Raw genomic sequence first — 17,745 nt, 5'->3', positions numbered from 1 at the left:
CAGCTCTGGCCTGTGCCTCTCACTCTCCGTCATCCACCGCTCACCATTATTATCACTTGCAAATGTTCTTGCTGAGTAGGAGTGTTATTCTCAGGAAAGTACAAACATTGTTTGCAGCTTTCTGACTGCTGACATGCATACTGCGGTGGGCGCGTTTGTGACAGCTGCATGCCCAGCGTCACAGCCCTCAGAAACTGTACTGAATGGTATTCCATAGAACCACAGAATCATAGAACTGGACGGGACCTCGGGAGGTCATCTAGTCCAGTCCCCTGCACTCAAGGCAGGACTAAGTATTATCTAGACCATCCCTGACAGGTGTTTGTCCAACCTGCTCTTAAAAATCCCCAGTGATGGAGATTCCACCACCTCCCAAGGCAATTTATTCCAGTTCTTAACCACTCTGACAGTTAGGAAGTTTTTCCTAATGTCCAACCTAAACCACCCTTGATGCAATTTAAACCCATTGCTTCTTGTCCTATCTTCAGAGCTTAAGAAGAACAATTTTTCTCCCTCCTCCTTGTAACAACCTTTTATGTACTTGAAAACTGTTATGTCCCCTCACTCTTCTCTTCTCCAGACTAAACAAACCCAATTTTTTCAATCTTCCCTCACAGGTCATGTTTTCTATACCTTTAATCATTTTTGTTGCTCTTCTCTGGACTTTGTCCAATTTGTCCACATCTTTCCTGAAATGTGGCACCCAGAACTGGACACAATACTCTAGTTGAGGCCTAATCAGCGTGGAGTAGAGCAGAAGAATTACTTCTTGTGTCTTCCTTACAACACTCCTGCTAATACATCCCAGAATGATGTTTGCTTTTTTTGCAATAGTGTTACACTGTTGACTTATATTTAGCTTGTGATCCACTATGACCCCCAGATCCCTTTCTGCAATACTTCTTCCTAGGCAGTAATTTCCCATTTTGTATGTGTGCAACTGATTGTTCCTTCCTAAGTGGAGTACTTTGCATTTGTCCTTATTGAATTTCATCCTATTTACTTCAAACCATTTCTCCAGTGTGTCTACATCATTTTGAATTTTAATCCTATCCTCCAAAGCACTTGCAACCCCTCCAAGCTTGGTATCATCTGCAAACTTTATAAGTGTACTCTCTATACCATTTTCTAAATCATTGATGAAGATATTGAACAGAACTGGACCCAGAACTGATTTCTGTGGGACCCCACTTGTTATGCCCTTCCAACATAACTGTGAACCACTCATAACTACTCTCTGGGAACGATTTTCCAACTAGTTATGCACCCACCTTGTACTGGCTCCATCTAGGTTGTATTTCCCTAGTTTGTTTATGAGAGGGTCATGCGAGACAGTATCAAAAGCCTTACTAAAGTCAAGATATACCACATCTACCACTTCTTCCCATCCACAAGGCTTGTTATCCTGTCAAAGAAGGCTACCAGGTTGGTTTGACAAGATTTGTTCTTGACAAATCCATGCTGTTATTTATCACATTATTATCTTCTAGGTGTTTGCAAATTGATTGCTTAATTATTTGCTCCATTATCTTTCTGGGTACAGACGTTAAGCTGATTGGTCTGTAATTCCCCGTGTTGTCCATATTTCCCTTTTTATAGATGGGCACTATACTTGCCCTTTTCCAGTCTTCTGGAATGTCTCCCGTCTTCCATGACTTGTATAAACTTGTATGTTTTACAGGTCATCAGTTTTGTGACAAGTGGGCACTTCTCACAGACCCTGCTGACATTAGGACAGGAGCCAAGGGATACCTGAAGTGTGATATCAGTGTTGCTGGGAAAGGGGACACGATACAAGCCATTCAGAAAGAAAGTGATGCTGAAGAGCAAATTGAAAAGTACTGTAAAAATTTCCTTACTTTGCATCTGTCAAAGAGAAAAAAAAATCCATGAAAAGTCCTTTTCTCCTGTTTATAGAATACATGCCTTGCTTGTGTAATCTGGCATTATTTTAACAAAAGTCTCTGTATGTTCTGCTTTGATGTGCTGGGAGTGGAGTGGGGGGCAGGAGAGTAGTTCTAATTCCACCACCAAATGAAAGGGAGGGATTATTGTCAGTTCCCTGCCTCAGAGGGAGTTCATTCTCATCTCAGGATACTGCTAACTGCTTAACCATCCCTGCCTGAATGACTTTACTCTGGGGCCATTTGAAATATTTCTGAATAGCAATTTTTTGCCTGGAAAATGCACCAGATTGCAGCAAACTTCAGGTGTTTAAAAAACCTCCCACCCCAAAAACAATATGACAGGAAGATATTTCTTATCCTCCTATTGTGTGTGTGTGTATTCTTTATATACATGTACAAACACTGCACCCATTACAAGTTACACACACTGTACAAAGTGTAAACATTTCTAGCAGGGGCACTTCATAGACACCTGCTTGCCAAGTGGTGTTGCCGCGTACTGCAGTTATGGGTCACTAGAAAATGCTTTTATTTAGTTGGAAAAACAAATGCACACTCCATGTCCCCCATTCCCATCCCCCGCCTCTGAGACACAGTATTTATCACAGGTTATGCTGTAAAATAATGGTGCGACCCCTTTGGTAAAAACATTGTCTTGGAATCACTTCATTGTCTAGCTGAGTTTTCATTCTGAGGGAAATGGCTTTTTTTTTCTTGTAGGAACCTCTTGATCCCCAAAGGATTTCCATCTGAAAGACCTTGGGCCAGATTTTATGTGAGAATCTATAAAGCAGAAGGGCTTCCAAAGATGAACTCCAGCATCATGGCTAATGTCACCAAAGCGTTCATGGGCGATAGTAAGGACCTTGTGGATCCGTATGTGGTGGTCATGTTTGCAGGTCAAATGGTAAATTGGGACTGTATTGCTCACAAATGTAGGCCTTGTTTCCTGTCAGTTAAGTTATGTGCAAACATTAAAGCTGACGCACTTTTACTTAGGGCAGGTCTACACTTAAAACACTGCATCAGCACAGCTGCACTGTGGTATTATAATACCACAGTGTGTAATGTCTAATTCTCTTACAGTCAAGAAAGGCTAAAATTCCCAAGGTGGAACAAGCTGGATTCTAAGGCTGCATCTTTACCAATGAATTTCATAGCTCTCATTCTGTACTCTCTTCTGACGGTAGCTGTGGTGGAAGCTGTACTGCAGACACAGGGCCCTAGCGGTGCTGCTGTTTTTATTATTGTCCCTACAGATGAGGCCTGTTTGTACTGTAATTTCCAGCATTGCTACCACTGGTGGAGATTCACTCATGCTTCATTCAGGCTAGGAAGTTTGCTAGTGCAGACAAGGCCCAAGGGCCTAGTTCTTGCCTTATGTAACTTTTGGGTGAGCTCGAGTTCACTTCGCTGCCCTTCTCCAGTGCCTAAAAATACCCAACTCCCATAGAAAAATAGCTGGAGACCCAGAGTTCAGTCTCTAAGGATTTTCAGGAAGGATTGCACAGGGTCAGCGTCCGCACATTCAAGTCCCAAAAGGAACTAAAGAAATAAATTTAATTAAAATAACTTTATAAAATCATATGATACAGAAACAAATAATAATCTAATTTTTACAGCATAACACGGCTATTTTATAATCCATGGACATTATCTTCACAGTTATACATACACATAAATGAAGAAAACAAATTAAAATCCGAACAGGTCAGTCCCCACAGAAACACAGTGAAAAGAAACTGAGAGTTCACAAAAGCTTAGGTTTAGTTCACCTAAGTCTCAGCTAGAGTCTTTGATCACCAGATCTAGGCAGTCGGCTGAGTCTAAAACAACATCTTCCCTCCACGTGCTTGCAGGAATCTTCAGTTGGGATCCAGGCAGACTCTGTCTCTGCTGAAATCACTGCTAGCCAGTCAGCTGACTGATTAACCAACCACTCAGTTAAGTCACAAGTGTATAGATTTAAAGAAAACCCTGTTACAAGAAAAAACAAAACAGAGAATAGAAAAATAGACATGACTCTTTCCCCATTAGTTGGTGACTCAGACTAATTGAGACAATTTAACTAAAACAGTTTGGCTAAAATCGAAACAACATTCAAAGCATACAATTAAACTAGAATACGTTATTTCCCCCTCCCAGTTTCCCCTTGCTATAATTAGCGTTGCCCATGCTGCCCTGTTAAAGGGTTAACAATATCACTAACCTGCTGCAAAATGCCTGCGAGTTAGGGATGACAGCCTGCTTCCTGCTCCTGGGCCCAGCTTCTCCCAACCTACACAGGGCACAGGGCCTTCTGCAAAGCAGCTGCCCTGACTGCTTGCCCTCATGGAGTCTGACCCCAGCCACGGGGAACCTGTTGGAGCAGACCCAAAACTACCACACCCAATTCCAGAAGCTTCTGGGTGTGGAGTGCTATATCTGACGAGCAACAATGACCCAGAGACAATTCACTCCTATCTCCCCTCACTGGGTCTCTTAAAGAGATAGCTCACTGCGAGGCACATGGGTTACAATTACACCAGTTTTACTTTGGTGTAACTTAATCGACTGGCATGGAGTTTGTCTTCATTACACTGGTGTAACTGAGATCAGAATCAGGCTGAGTAATTACAGCCATATTTTTTCATTAACTTTTCATATACCTGTTCATATGGAGGCTTTTTTTGCAGAAACTCATATTTGTGATGACAAATGCATTGCGACTGCAAATGCCATTATTGCAGACTTCTAGCTTCCTAATTTGAACCCATGCTTTCAGTTCGTGTGCACAAATCTGACTTTCTGAATATGTAAAATTTTACATCTGAAAAAAGATGTGGGTGCAAATATCTGACCTATTTGTGGGTTTGTGAAAGTCTTTGTGCACTTTGTTTTCTGTGGAACCTGGTTCTAATTATAGGGGTAGAACTTATCCAGTGGTGTTTACTATGGGATTTGGGGTTTAGGATTAGGGCAGACCTCCCATGAGTCCCAGGTTTTCTAGAACTGTCCCATTTTAACCCCCAGGTGAAGTGAATATTTCCTGCATTCAGGGCCATCCAGAAAGGAGCAGTTTGCCCTTGGCCTCTTGTTTGAGAGGGCCCCCAAACTGAGTGGTGTTGCAACCTGGTGCACAGAGTTGCAGCACCTCTCAGATTTGGCCCATCCTCCCATCTGGAGCAGACAGGCTAGTCCTGAGTAATGCTGCATCCTGCTTTAGTCACTTGAAACGTCAGGAGGGATGAGTTAGGGATGGATCCAGGACAGCATGCTGTCACTTTCAGGCCTAGGGGGAGGATTCTTGCCCCTTTGGGTCCTCCCTGACATGCCCAGTCACATGGGGTGCACACTGCAGCCAGAACTTGCCCCATTCTAATTTAATTCCTCCTTTTAAAGGTAAACTAAAATGATCCTGCAAATAAATAAGTCGAAATGGGTTACAAGTGATGCAGAAAGCCTTGTCCTGGCCTTCTACACAGGAATGGATTTCACCTGACAGGAGACAACTGCACTAAAGTACCACTGGTTCCTTAGAACCAGAGTTATAATTAAAAAGGCCATCTCCATGTGTGCAGTTTTGCATAGCAGAAATATCACTCTAAGTGCACAGAGAGGAATTGAACTGGGACATTGAAGAGTTATACATCACATTAAACTCTACTAGTTCTGCATGAGAATTCCAAGGCCAGGATGTGGCCCTTCATTAAATACTTAGGAGAAAACAAACAAGGAAACTCCCACGGTAGTTATTGCAATGTATCATTATGCTGTGTGTTAACACTGACTAATAGAAAAGCAGAGATGCTTTCAAGTTTCAGGAAATATACTAGACTGGAAAACTGTGCTTAAAAATTATTTTTATTTAGACCACATGCTTTCTCTGTGATAGAAAAGACAGGGCTTGCTAGAGGACTTTGTTACTCTCAGCATTGTTCTCCAGAATCTGGTCTAGCCTCAAGGTCTAGAGCTGCTGGTCTTTCATTTCAGGGACGAACAACAGTGCAAAAAAGCTGTGCTGATCCTGTGTGGCATGAACAGATTGTCTTCAAGGAAATGTTCCCCCCACTGTGTCGAAGAGTCAAAATCCAGGTGTGGGATGAAGGCAGCATGAATGATGTGGCCTTAGCCACACACTTCATAGACCTGAAAAAAATCTCAAATGAACAAGATGGAGATAAAGGTAAAGGGGAAAATGTGTTAGTTATAAAAACTCTCCCCTGCCCGTAGGATAAAATTCACTAGCATGATGACTGGACCCTAGTTAAGACCCAGTTAAAGGCTTCAAAGGGTTTTAGTGAGGGGTAGGCCTTTTGTTGGTTGTATGAAAAATCCTCCTACCTTATACAGAGCTGAGTCTTTTTGTGTGTTTAATGGAATGGTGTTGTGCCCTTTGTTACAAATACTCCTAAATAGCATCATGTTGATCAGTAATGAAAAGGATTCTTACCCTCTCTGGGAACGTGGCAATGAGCTGTTACTATGTGGCATTTCTAATTCAGTTAGGGTCAAGTGATGTGAATTCAGGGCTAATGCCACTGGCACCTGAATTGCCAGGCAAACAAGTATGGATCACTTTTCTGGGGCAGACCGGCCTTCTATTTCTGATAGACTCAATGGCAACTATTTGTTCCTAGTTACTCAAAAAGAGAAAAATAAACCATTTTAAAATGTCCTAGAGCTAAATCCTCTCCCCAGTTCCCAGTCCAAGTAACAGGATGGGCATTGGAACTCTTTGGTCCAAGGATAGGGATCTTCCCTCCACATCCCAATCTCAATCTGCAGAGCATGAATGGAGCCGCTCCAGGGCTCTGGCACCATAGAGGGAATTGCTGGAGGAGGCTCATTGTGGTAGATACTATTTCATGCTGCACCACCCCAGTCCCTAGTGACAGTACACAGGTTTCCCCTGTCGAGCAGTGCTATGTACTGGGGTATGCACACAAGTACAGCCTCCTCAAATCACATTCTGCAGCTGGAGGGACACCAGCACCCATAGAAGTAGGGCCACATTGAGCCCCTTTATGAGTAAAACTCTCAGAGAACCGAGTTCTGCAAACAGTGTGTGAGAGAGCGAGAGCTTGTAATGCAAATGTTGTAAAATATGCATCATCTCCAGGGTTCTTGCCTACCTTTGGACCAGCTTGGATCAATCTCTATGGCTCACCTAGGAACCACTCCCTAATGGACGACCACCATGAGCTCAATGAAGGTTTTGGGGAAGGTGTCTCCTTTAGAGGCCGCCTCCTAATTGAAATTGCAGTGGAGATACTTTCAGGGGGAGCACAAGAGTCTAAATTTTCAAAGATCATCAAAGAGATAAAGTTACCTTCCAAAGCAACTAAAGGAAAAGAGAAAACAGACAAAGCAGAGGATGGGAAATCATCTTCTCCTTCAGACAAGGCAAACTCCACCGAGGCGGAAGTTGAGTCCTTTGATGTGCCTGCTGAGGTTAGTTTAAAATTTATTTTATATATCTATATATAAAAGAGATTGATTGATGCTTGGTTCAAAGTATGTAGCTAGTTGACAAACTAAGGCCCCAGTCATGCAGTCAGGTCTGTAACCTGGATGTGAATCACCACAGATGCAGTGGGGTCATGCGCTCACATCCAGTTACAGGGTTTGCCATGCAAACGGATCATAAATTCATATATTTCATTATCATATGCTGAATAGGATGGAAATCATTATTTACTATAGGTACTGTACAAGCACCCACATATAGGCTTTGCACACATATAGGACGACTCAGTCCCATATCTTCCTATTGTGGGGTTTCTTGTACCTTCTTCTCAGGCATCTGGTGCTGGCAACTGTCAGAGACAGGATACTGTTCTAGTTGGACCATTGGTCTGACCCAATACGGCAATTCCCATGTTCCTAAATCTTAGACCTGAAGTGTTCACAATCTAATGTTGAGTAGCTTTATTTAAGCTTAGTTTTTGGGTATCAGAATAGGACACCCACATTTAAAAATTAGGTTCCTCATTCTCTCTTGGAAATAAACTGTTTCTGAAACAATGGGTGGACACCAGCAGTGGCTTTACTGTGCATTCATGGGTTCAAGTGCACCTACAGAAATAATAAAACCAAGGGTGCGAAAATACTGAATGTTTTTGATACACTATTGATAGATGTGCGTGGCTTCACGTTAATCATATTTGGGTATAGACCCCAAGAGCAGAACTGCATTGATAAATGTACATTTTCACAGGCAAATATACACTCCTTCTGGCCCAGTGCAGAGGGGAGGCCCATGGGCAGGGGTGAGAGCGAGTCTTCCCCACACTCCCCCTGCAGCAGCAGATCCTGGCTCCCCACTCTGGGCTTGGTGCATGGAATTGCAGCACCACTCATGAAGATGGAGGGACAGCCAGGCCAAACATGAGGGGCGCTGCAACCCTGTGTGCAGGTCGCAATGCTCAGAGTGGGGAACTGGGCCCTGATCTGCAGGACAGGAACTACTGCTCCGGGGTGAGTGTGGGGCAGGCTTGCTCTCCAGCCATCCCCTTACCCGTGGCTTCTCCTCCACACCAGGCTGGGATTAGGGTTGTGGTGCTGGGGCAGAGGGTGCTGCTGCAGGTGGCTGGTGCCCCCTCAGCAGTTTACTGTAGTGCACTCATTGAATTGGGAGGCTCCATCCACCCTCAGTGGGTACCTTTAATGGGCATCTGAGCATGGTGGACAAGAGGCTCTACTGTGTTAGAAAACTTTGTGATATGAAGGGGCAGAACCTAGCCTCTCTCAGGTCTATGGCCATCAGCATTTCCTTTCTTTAGGTCATTCAGGATGGAGAATGCTGCTTGCAGACTGCCACCACGGTAGCGAGGGCCACCTTCTCTGAACTAGGGCCAAATTGTGTGCTGGGTAAATGGACATAGCTCCATTGCCTTCAGTAGAATTTCACCTATTTACACCAGCAGAGAATTTGGCTCATAGTCATTAAGGCCACTAGCCTCTCCTCCTTTAACTCCCTCCTCGAGGCCCACTTCTGCTGCAATACCTACAAGAAACTGGCAACTAATAATAGCCAGGTATAGAGCCAGCGGGGATAGTTGGGATTGATAGGCCCTGGGTCTGATTGTCTTCCTTTATTTATGCTAATCAGAAGTAGTGCCATTAAAGTCACTCGTGTGAAACTGGTGGAAGTGTGAGGAGAAGCAGCCCAATTGCATGGTTTCTCCCCCTCTCTCTTATCCTTCATAGGGCTTCTCTTCTGGAATTGCGAGCTCTTTGGAGCAGGGATCACAATTTATGGGCAAGATCTTCAGCTGCTGTAAATTGGTGTAGCTCCATTAACTTCATGCAAATTGAGTTAGGCTGATTTACATCGCCTGGGGCTCAGTCCCTTTCTGTGTTAAAAGGGCCTAGCGCACTGTGAGAGGAAGTGGGGTCCAGTGGCTAGGGTTCTAGACTGGACTTGGAAATTCAGGTTCAAATTTCCTGCTCTACTATCGTGACCTTAGCCAAGTCACTTAAGTCAAGTCCTCAAAGGTATCTAGCTCCCATTGATTTTAATGGAAGTTAGGAACTTAAATACCTTTGAGTGTCTATAACTCAGTTCTCCATCTGTTAATGAGGATAATGGGGTGTTCTGAGGATAAAATACATTAAAGATTGTGAAGTGCTCAGATAAAGTAATAGGGGCTATAGAAGTATCTCACGTGGATGAATAGACACTACTGTAATGCCAATTAATAGTAACAATAAGGATTTATTACAATCAAGATAATTGTTAGCAACTGGTGTCTGACTCAAATTCAGAATGAATAAAATGCAATAACACATCTCCATACTGTTTGATATTCTTTCCTTGTTGACATTCAAATATATTTCCTGCTGCTGTAGACAGAATCATTGTGTTACAGACATGTAAAAGGAAAGTCAAGAATGCTGGAGATTACAAATAAACTGAAAAGTGATAAAATTTGCAACATTTTTATGAGGTCTCTCTGCAGATTAGGGTAAATCACCGTGCCTCGTAATCTGACATTATTGACTGAGCACAACACCAAGAACATAAAGAGCATTCAAAATTAATTACTTTTTGTAAATGGGAATAGAAGAGTGTGGCACAGATTTGAGTCCTGGTTTCACTCATTGCCATACGCTTCATGGTAATGTTAAAAAATCATGTAACAGGGAAATCAAAACTGAACTTCAACTGCAATGCATTGTCTTTGATAGTTTTACTATGACATGCTGATGTTTCTTTCAGCTTAGAGCTATCCCCTGCAGCTGTACAGTGCATACTTATATTTCAAGACATATATATGTTGGGCTATACCAAGAGCGGCTTGTTCCTTTGAGAAAGGCAGGCAAACAAGTATTAAAATACACACGGTTTCTTTTATTCATTGCCCCGTTATGCTGTCTTTTAGGAGACTCACTGGGCCAACTTGTGCTCGGATTTACACTCAGTAAATCAGCATGCACACAGTGAAAGAAAATGTCAGAGAACCATCCATACCATCACTGTGCTTACAGTGTTTGAACAACTAACAGTGTACCTGGGGTCTGATCCAAAGCCAATTGAATGACAAGACTCCCGTTGATTGCAATGGGCTTTGGACTGGGACTCTAATACTGTGAGGTGCTGAGTGCTTCCTGAGATTTAAAGGTGCTCAGCATCTTCTCATCTCATTGACTTGAGAATGCTCAGCATCTCCCAGGCTAATATCATTCTGGAGTGCACTATCAGGAATGTTGTAAGATGAGGGAGGTAATTGTCCTGCTCTGCTCAGCACTGGTGAGGTCTCAGCTGGAGTACTGTGTCCAATTTTGGGCACCATATCTAGGAAAGATGTAGACAAATTGGAGAGAGACCGGAGGAGAGCCATAAAACTAATAAAAGGTTTAGAAAACCTGACCTGTGAGGAAAGGTTAAAAAAACTGGGTATGTTTAGTCTTGGGAAAAGAAGACAAAGGCAGAACCTGATAAGTCTTCAAATATGTTGAGGGCTGTTATAAAGAGGACAATGATCAATTATTATCATGCCCACAGAAAGTAGGAACTAGAAGTAATGGGCTTAATCTGCAGTAAGAGTAATTTAGGTTAGATCTGAGAAAAAAATTGTAACTATAAAGATAGTTAAGCAATGGAATAGGCTTCCAAGGGAAGTTGTGGAATCCCCCTCACTGGAAGTTTAAGAATAACTTGGACAAACACCTGCCAGGGATGGTCTGGGAGGTTTACTTGGTCCTGCTACAGCACAGGGGGCTGGACTAGATGGCTTTTTTCCAGCCCTACATTTTCCAGCTTTACATTTCTATGATTTTATGAAGTGACTCTGAGGAGCCACAAGGGGGCAGCACAGATGTGAAAACTCTAGGGTCGGAATTCATTAGAATGCTATATACTGTAGTTTACTACATCATTGCTTGGAAGTTATATTGCCACACGAAGTTTAATACGACTTATTTCAAGAGAGTGAAATTTCACTGTAGCACTGAAACAAAAATAGTGCCCAGGAATTCTTAGAGACAGATCATTTGAATGATTGTATGACGGTAGGTGAACATGCTGAAACCATTCATAGAGAGTTCTGTGCAGTGCTTAAATTTGTAATGAAAGAGGTGCCGGGGATCAAGCAATTAGATGCTGAGGCTCAAACAAATTTTTTATTTTCATAACTGATGTGAAAAACTCAGAGGCATCGGGGCTATGAACTCTCAAGCCTAGAGGTGCTGGGGGATCAGCCCTGGCAAGCCCTGACACAAATTAAGCACTGGTTCTGTGTGCTAAGAAAATAGTAAAAGGTAAAACCTCAATGTCATTTTCCCCCCACAGATCCACAAAGAGGACTCTGAGGAATTCCTTCTCTTTGGGGCATTTTTTGAAGCCACGATGATTGACAGGAAAGTTGGAGATAAACCAATAAGCTTTGAGGTTTCTGTTGGTAAGGATATGTAAAACGCTTCTCCAATGAAGGAGTTAATTCTCAGTGCACCAAGGTGACTATGTCATTGAAGGGGCTGACTGCAGAGAAATACCTATACATTTCAATTAATCTCTGAACATCATGGCACTGGGTGTCAATTTTCCTGGTGTTTCCTTCTTCCACTCAACCTGGAAGACCAAGCCTTTGTTGTTTTCAGTTGCAGTTGGATTCCATAGGTCCAAATCCTTTCATCTAGTGCCATCTAGCATAGTAGACGGTGTCCTGGGTATCTCTGTGAGAGGCATGATCCCCTGCAGCTCCTGTGGCTCTAATGGATCCTCGCTGCAGGGGATCTGGCCAAACCCTACTGACACCCTGGCCCTTCCTGCATGCTGGTGTAGAGGAAGTCAGTGCAGAGCTGAGTCCCACACCACACCCACAGGTGCATCTCCTCTTAGAAGCCTGGCTATATCCTGCCCTCTACTGGTTCTGCTGCACAAGGGCTCCTCTGCAGCTGTGGTGGTGGGGCCAGGAACTGCCCTAAGTGCAGCATAAAGAGAAAATAAAAGATCTTTTTATAAATGTTAGCTGAACATTTCCAAACCTCAGAAAGATCAGCTCCAGGCGAAAGCCTGGATTGAACCTGATTTCACCTGAAGGACTTTGCGCATCTGTTTTTGGTTTACCACCCTAATGAGGTCTCTGTGCACAGTGACAGTCCCACATTTTCCTTATGTTCACTCACGTGTCTGGATAGGTGTTCCTTCTGAAGGAGAGTGCAGGGAGGGACCTCACAGGCAAACAAAGCAATGTGTAATATTGACTTATGCTGACATTCAGTGGGAAAATAAGCCAAAATTAACAGCAAGCTCGTTTGTGTACTTGTGCAATAAAGGCCAAAGACCAGTTCACGTTAGAAATTAAAATTGGCAGTGGCGTCTGGATCTGAAAAATGGTTCTGGCACCCTCCAGCTTTGTGCGTGTTTGGAACTGGGATCCAAACGTGGCTAATAGCCATTGGACTGAACCAAAATCTAGGTTGGAACATGGTAGCATCTGAGATTCAGATCCCAGTTTCAGCCTCAAGCCCATCTCTAATCAAAATTTTAATAGCCAGTTTAATACATACCCTCCTCATGTCACTGATAACTGCCCTCTCTGGTACATGTCTATAGGTATGATACTAATGAAATTTGTGCATCATGAGTGCATGTTCCCCACAGTACTGCTGTCAATAAGGCCCCTTCCGAACCCATACAATACTAAATTAGCTTGAATGAAAACAGACTTTAACACTTCTGAGAACAGCTTTTGTAATTAGGACCCATGTGTTGCAAACAGATACAGTCACCATTGAAATCTCATGCACACGCTGGGAGCTGGGGCTACAACTCTGTACTATCCACTCCAAAAATTCAGGCACCGTTTAGAATTCTGTTAGCTAACGTAGGTTCCATATTCTCTCTGTGGGCCAGCTACTAGAGGGCAGCATCACCCATTCAAAGGCACCACATTGCTATACCTTATATAGCAGTCCTGTATTACCAGTTAAAGGAAGTAACCACCTTATTAATCTTGTTGAGGTGGAGCCTAGACAGGTAATGTGGCTAACCCTTGCTGCCATAACCAATAGAAACAGGGCATTGTCAGAATAGTCAGCTAAGAGATGGGGGCAGAAAGGTTCAGTTGGAATCATTTTGGTTTTTTGTACACAGGGTTTGTCCACTTCGTACTTCACTCCAGCAATTCTACAAAAGAATCCTGTGGCTCCTTTAACTTTGTAATGAAATCTGTAAAAATATCACAAACTCTGCTGAGCTTTTAACTAAATGCATACTGTCTGGATCCCAGACATTCACCAGTCTCTGCACTCCTTGATTATCATACACATTGTAAGGAGAGTGGTCACTTTAGATAAGCTATTACCAGGAGGAGAGTGGGGTGGGAGGAGGTATTTTTCATGCTTTGTGTGTATATAATAAGATCTTCTACACTTTCCACAGTATGCATCCGATGAAGTGAACTGTAGCTCACGAAAGCTTATGCTCAAATAAATTGGTTAGTCTCTAAGGTGCCACAAGTACTCCTTTTCTTTTTGCGAATACAGACTAACACGGCTGTTACTCTGAAAATTATCAGGACATGCTCCCTCCTATCCCCGAATTTGTCAGAGCCTAATGTTTCCATTTGACAGTCTCTTGGACAACACGGATGTCTGTTATGAGCACTAAGGCTTCACACCATTGTAAAGCTCCTCAGTGTAAAACCATTGCAAGAGGACAATCCAGCTCCTAGATTCATAGATATTTAGGTCAGAAGGGACCATTATGATCTAGTCTGACCTCCTGCACAACGCAGGCCACAGAATTTCACCCACCACTCCTACAAAAAAACCTCACACCTATATCTGTGCTATTGAAGTCCTCAAATCGTAGTTTAAAGACTTCAAGGAGCAGAAAATCCTCCAGCAAGTGACCCGTGCCCCATGCTACAGAGGAAGGCGAAAAACCTCCAGGGCCTCTTCCAATCTGCCCTGGAGGAAAATTTCTTCCTGACCCCAAATATGGCAATCAGCTAAACCCTGAGCATATGGGCAAGATTCATCAGCCAGATACTACAGAAAATTTTTTCCTGGGTAACTCGGATCTCACCCCATCTAATAGCCCATCACAGGCCATTGGGCCTATTTACCATGAATGTGACCTCTATACCATCATACAGTGGTTAAACCAGTGATTCTCAAACTGTAGACTAGGGACTATTGGGAACAGATTATTCAGAGAGCTGGTCAGTGGAGACCTGGCAGGTCACTTGGTGATTGCAGCTCTTTCTACAGCTGTCCAGGCTCTTCACTACAAAGAAAAGCCCCTGTAACGCTGTAAAGAGAGCTAGCAACAAGGAGCAGGAGTTAGCCTAGTATCTCTGCTAGGGGCAGCTCCTGCACAAGAGTAGGAAAGAAGGAAATGGGAGCTGCCCTCAAGGAGCGGAACAATTGAAAATATCTACATTCCTATATCACTTTTTTAAAATAGGCAAATGCCATTTTGGAGTGCCTTAACAATAAAGCAAAGAACTACAGTTCACTCAGGTTTATCACCCTATCTCCTATGTAGCATGACTCCATTCCCTGCCCTTACAACCTTGTTTTGTATCTCTAGGTAACTTTGGAAATATTATTGATGGAGTGTCACCGGAAGCTGGTGGTAAAAAGAAGGGACATGAGGGAGAAGAGGAAGAAAGTGCCCCATTGCTGCATGAAGGGGAGAGTGAAGCGTCACATGACATTGGAATACCAATGATATCCACCACCCACCCTGAGAAGCCACTCCTCACAGACGGAAACCGGTAGAATGTTTGAACTTCATGACATTAATGTATAGTTTTCTGGCTTTTGCCCTGTAACACTAGGATGTAGGTTTTTGATTTAACAATTGCTAGCAGCATTGAACAGCCTGTTGTAGAACATGCTAAAACATAATTGGCCAGTGTAAATCAGGAAAGCCCTATGCAAGTCAAATGGATCTGTGCTGGGTTCACCAGCGTAGAATCTTGGCTCAAATGAGGGTTGGCCTTAGAACTTTTGGTGCCTTTAACAAGACTATATTACAGTGCCACATAATAGAGTCAGAGAAGGGAGAGTAGCTTTTTCAAGTCTGTTCAGTACAAATTTAGGTCCAGAGTCCAATACCCTTAATGACAGTGATTAGTCACTTACTCTGTAAGTAGCTCCGCTGAAATCAGAGAGACTACATGAAGAGTATGTAGAATTCAAATGAACAAGGGTATCAGAATCGGTTCCTTATTTTGTAGATAATCAGATTAATTTCCAAAACATTTCAAGATTTGGAAAATAAGAGTGAAATAACAAATAGCAGCACAGGTGGGGGGGAAACAGAAGAACAGACCATGGAGAAGATGGAGAGTTGATGGAGCAAATACAAAAAGAAGTTTGCAGATGGACTTGTTAAAGTACAGGGGTGATTTTTTCTCTCTCACACTCACACATTTCATTTCATGTCAAAGGTATCAATAAAACACAGTAGTAGATAGAACTATTCCTGACATTACTGAGTGCCAAGCAGAGGAAGTTCTAGAATACAGGAGGTCCAAAACTTGACAGTACCTCTTCCTGTAGGCTTCAAGGCACTGCCAGCAGGAGTTAAACACAGGGACCATCTCGAAATTTTGGATCTGGATCTCTGTTTTGGTTTCTGAACCTGCACAAAGTTCAGAAGTGTTTGGACTGGATCCTTCCTGACAGTAAATCATGCAATTAAATTAAATAATGGTCAATGAAATTAAGGAAGAATGAAAGACTTTGTAAGGCTTTTTTTGCTTTTTCTTTTTTCTCGTTTTCTTTTTTTTTTTTTTGGCACTACAGAGATGAAAATCATTGCTGTCAAGAATATAGTTGCCCCTCTTGTCTCATAATAGGGCTACAGAATGAGCTCCTGCTAGGTTATTATCCTATAAAGCAGATTGCAGGATTTTTAGTTTTTCCCCTGACAGGAATTCAGGTTTAAACAGCTGCAGTAAAAGAATTCCATATTTCTGCAATTCCATGTTTAGCTTGCTCAGATATTTATAAAGCTCTCTCTCATTAAGGATCCATTTCCCTCAAATCTGTGTGGATATAAATTGTTTTGGTTTTTTTATTTTTCTCTTCTTATGGTGTCTGTAGCCACTTGACCTGCTCGGGCCATCAGACAGCAGGAATGTTATTGGTAATTGTATTCACTGTCACTGAAAGGATATTCCTAATATTAATCAGTCCTTCAGTAGGACATTCAACTTGTCAAATAAATATTGTGCTAAAGCCCATAAATTAACAGTAAAAACAGAAACAAAAAAATCCCATTTGGCATTTCACACTGCTAGCAGATTAACAAAAGTATAGAAAATGGCTTTGCCAACCAGTTATACGCAGCCCCTCCCACCCGTGCAAACAGACACCAGTAAATTGCCAGGATTTTTCATGTTTATGTATAACAAGGACAAACTAACCATGAAAAAATGACTGTTCGGTTCCTCATAGCGAGATTAATGGTAGGATGTCAAGTCTCATTCTTTTAAGAGTACAGTGTTTTCTATCACAATAGGGCCAAATCGTCCCCTCTGCAAATACAAAAACACCACCAACCCTTGAAAGTGTCAAGAAGTTCTGGGAATCGTAATTCAGTGACAGGTTTCAGAGTAGCAGCCATGTTAGTCTGTATCTGTAAGAAGAAAAGGAGTACTTCTGGCACCTTAGAGACTAACAAATTTATTTGAGCATAAGCTTTCATGGGCTAAAACCCACTTCATCGGATGCATGCAGTGGAAAATACAGTAGGAAGATCTAGATATACACACAGAGAACATGAAACAATGGGTGTTACCATACACACTATAATGAGAGTGATCAGTTAAGGTGAGCTATTACCAGCAGAAGAGAAAAAACCTTTTGTAGTGATAATCAAGATGGGCCATTTCCAGCAGTTGACAAGAATGTGTGAGGAACAGTAGGGGTGGGGGGGAAATAAACATGGGGAAATAGTTTTACTTTGTGTAATTACACAGAGGACAGGACAAGGAGTAATGGTCTCAAGTTGCAGTGGGGGAGGTTTAGGTTGGATATTAGGAAAAAAACTTTTTCACTAGGAGGGTGGTGAAACACTGGAATGCGTTACCTAGGGAGGTGGTAGAATCTCCTTCCTTAGAAGTTTAAGGTCAGGCTTGACAAAGCCCTGGCTGGGATGATTTAATTGGGGATTGGTCCTGCTTTGAGCAGGGGGTTGGACTAGATGACCTCCTGCGGTCCCTTCCAACCCTGATATTCTATGATTCTATGATCCACTCCCAGTCTTTATTCAAGCCTAATTTAATGGTGTCCAGTTTGCAAATTAATTCCAATTCAGCAGTCTCTCATTGGAGTCTGTTTTTGAAGTTTTTTTGTAGTAATATTGTGACTTTTAGGTCTGTAATCAAGTGAC

General features: G+C 42.6%; 1 protein-coding gene across 1 annotated transcript in view; it reads left to right on the top strand.

The window, feature by feature from the left end:
- The window catches only part of FER1L6 (fer-1 like family member 6), a 148,410-nt gene that overhangs the window by 53,790 nt on the left and 76,875 nt on the right, over nt 1-17,745 (top strand). Inside the window, exons 8-13 of the mRNA XM_073329149.1 lie at nt 1,682-1,838; nt 2,628-2,814; nt 5,880-6,072; nt 7,009-7,340; nt 11,683-11,791; nt 14,932-15,118. Of these exons, the coding sequence (XP_073185250.1) occupies nt 1,682-1,838; nt 2,628-2,814; nt 5,880-6,072; nt 7,009-7,340; nt 11,683-11,791; nt 14,932-15,118 (1,165 nt within the window). The remainder of the gene's footprint in view (nt 1-1,681; nt 1,839-2,627; nt 2,815-5,879; nt 6,073-7,008; nt 7,341-11,682; nt 11,792-14,931; nt 15,119-17,745) is intronic.

The sequence above is a fragment of the Lepidochelys kempii genome, chromosome 2, assembly GCF_965140265.1.
Source record: "Lepidochelys kempii isolate rLepKem1 chromosome 2, rLepKem1.hap2, whole genome shotgun sequence".
NCBI classification, from domain to species: Eukaryota; Metazoa; Chordata; order Testudines; family Cheloniidae; genus Lepidochelys; species Lepidochelys kempii.
The sequence above is the reverse complement of the archived record's forward strand: the minus strand, read 5'-3'. Positions and strand labels throughout refer to the sequence as shown.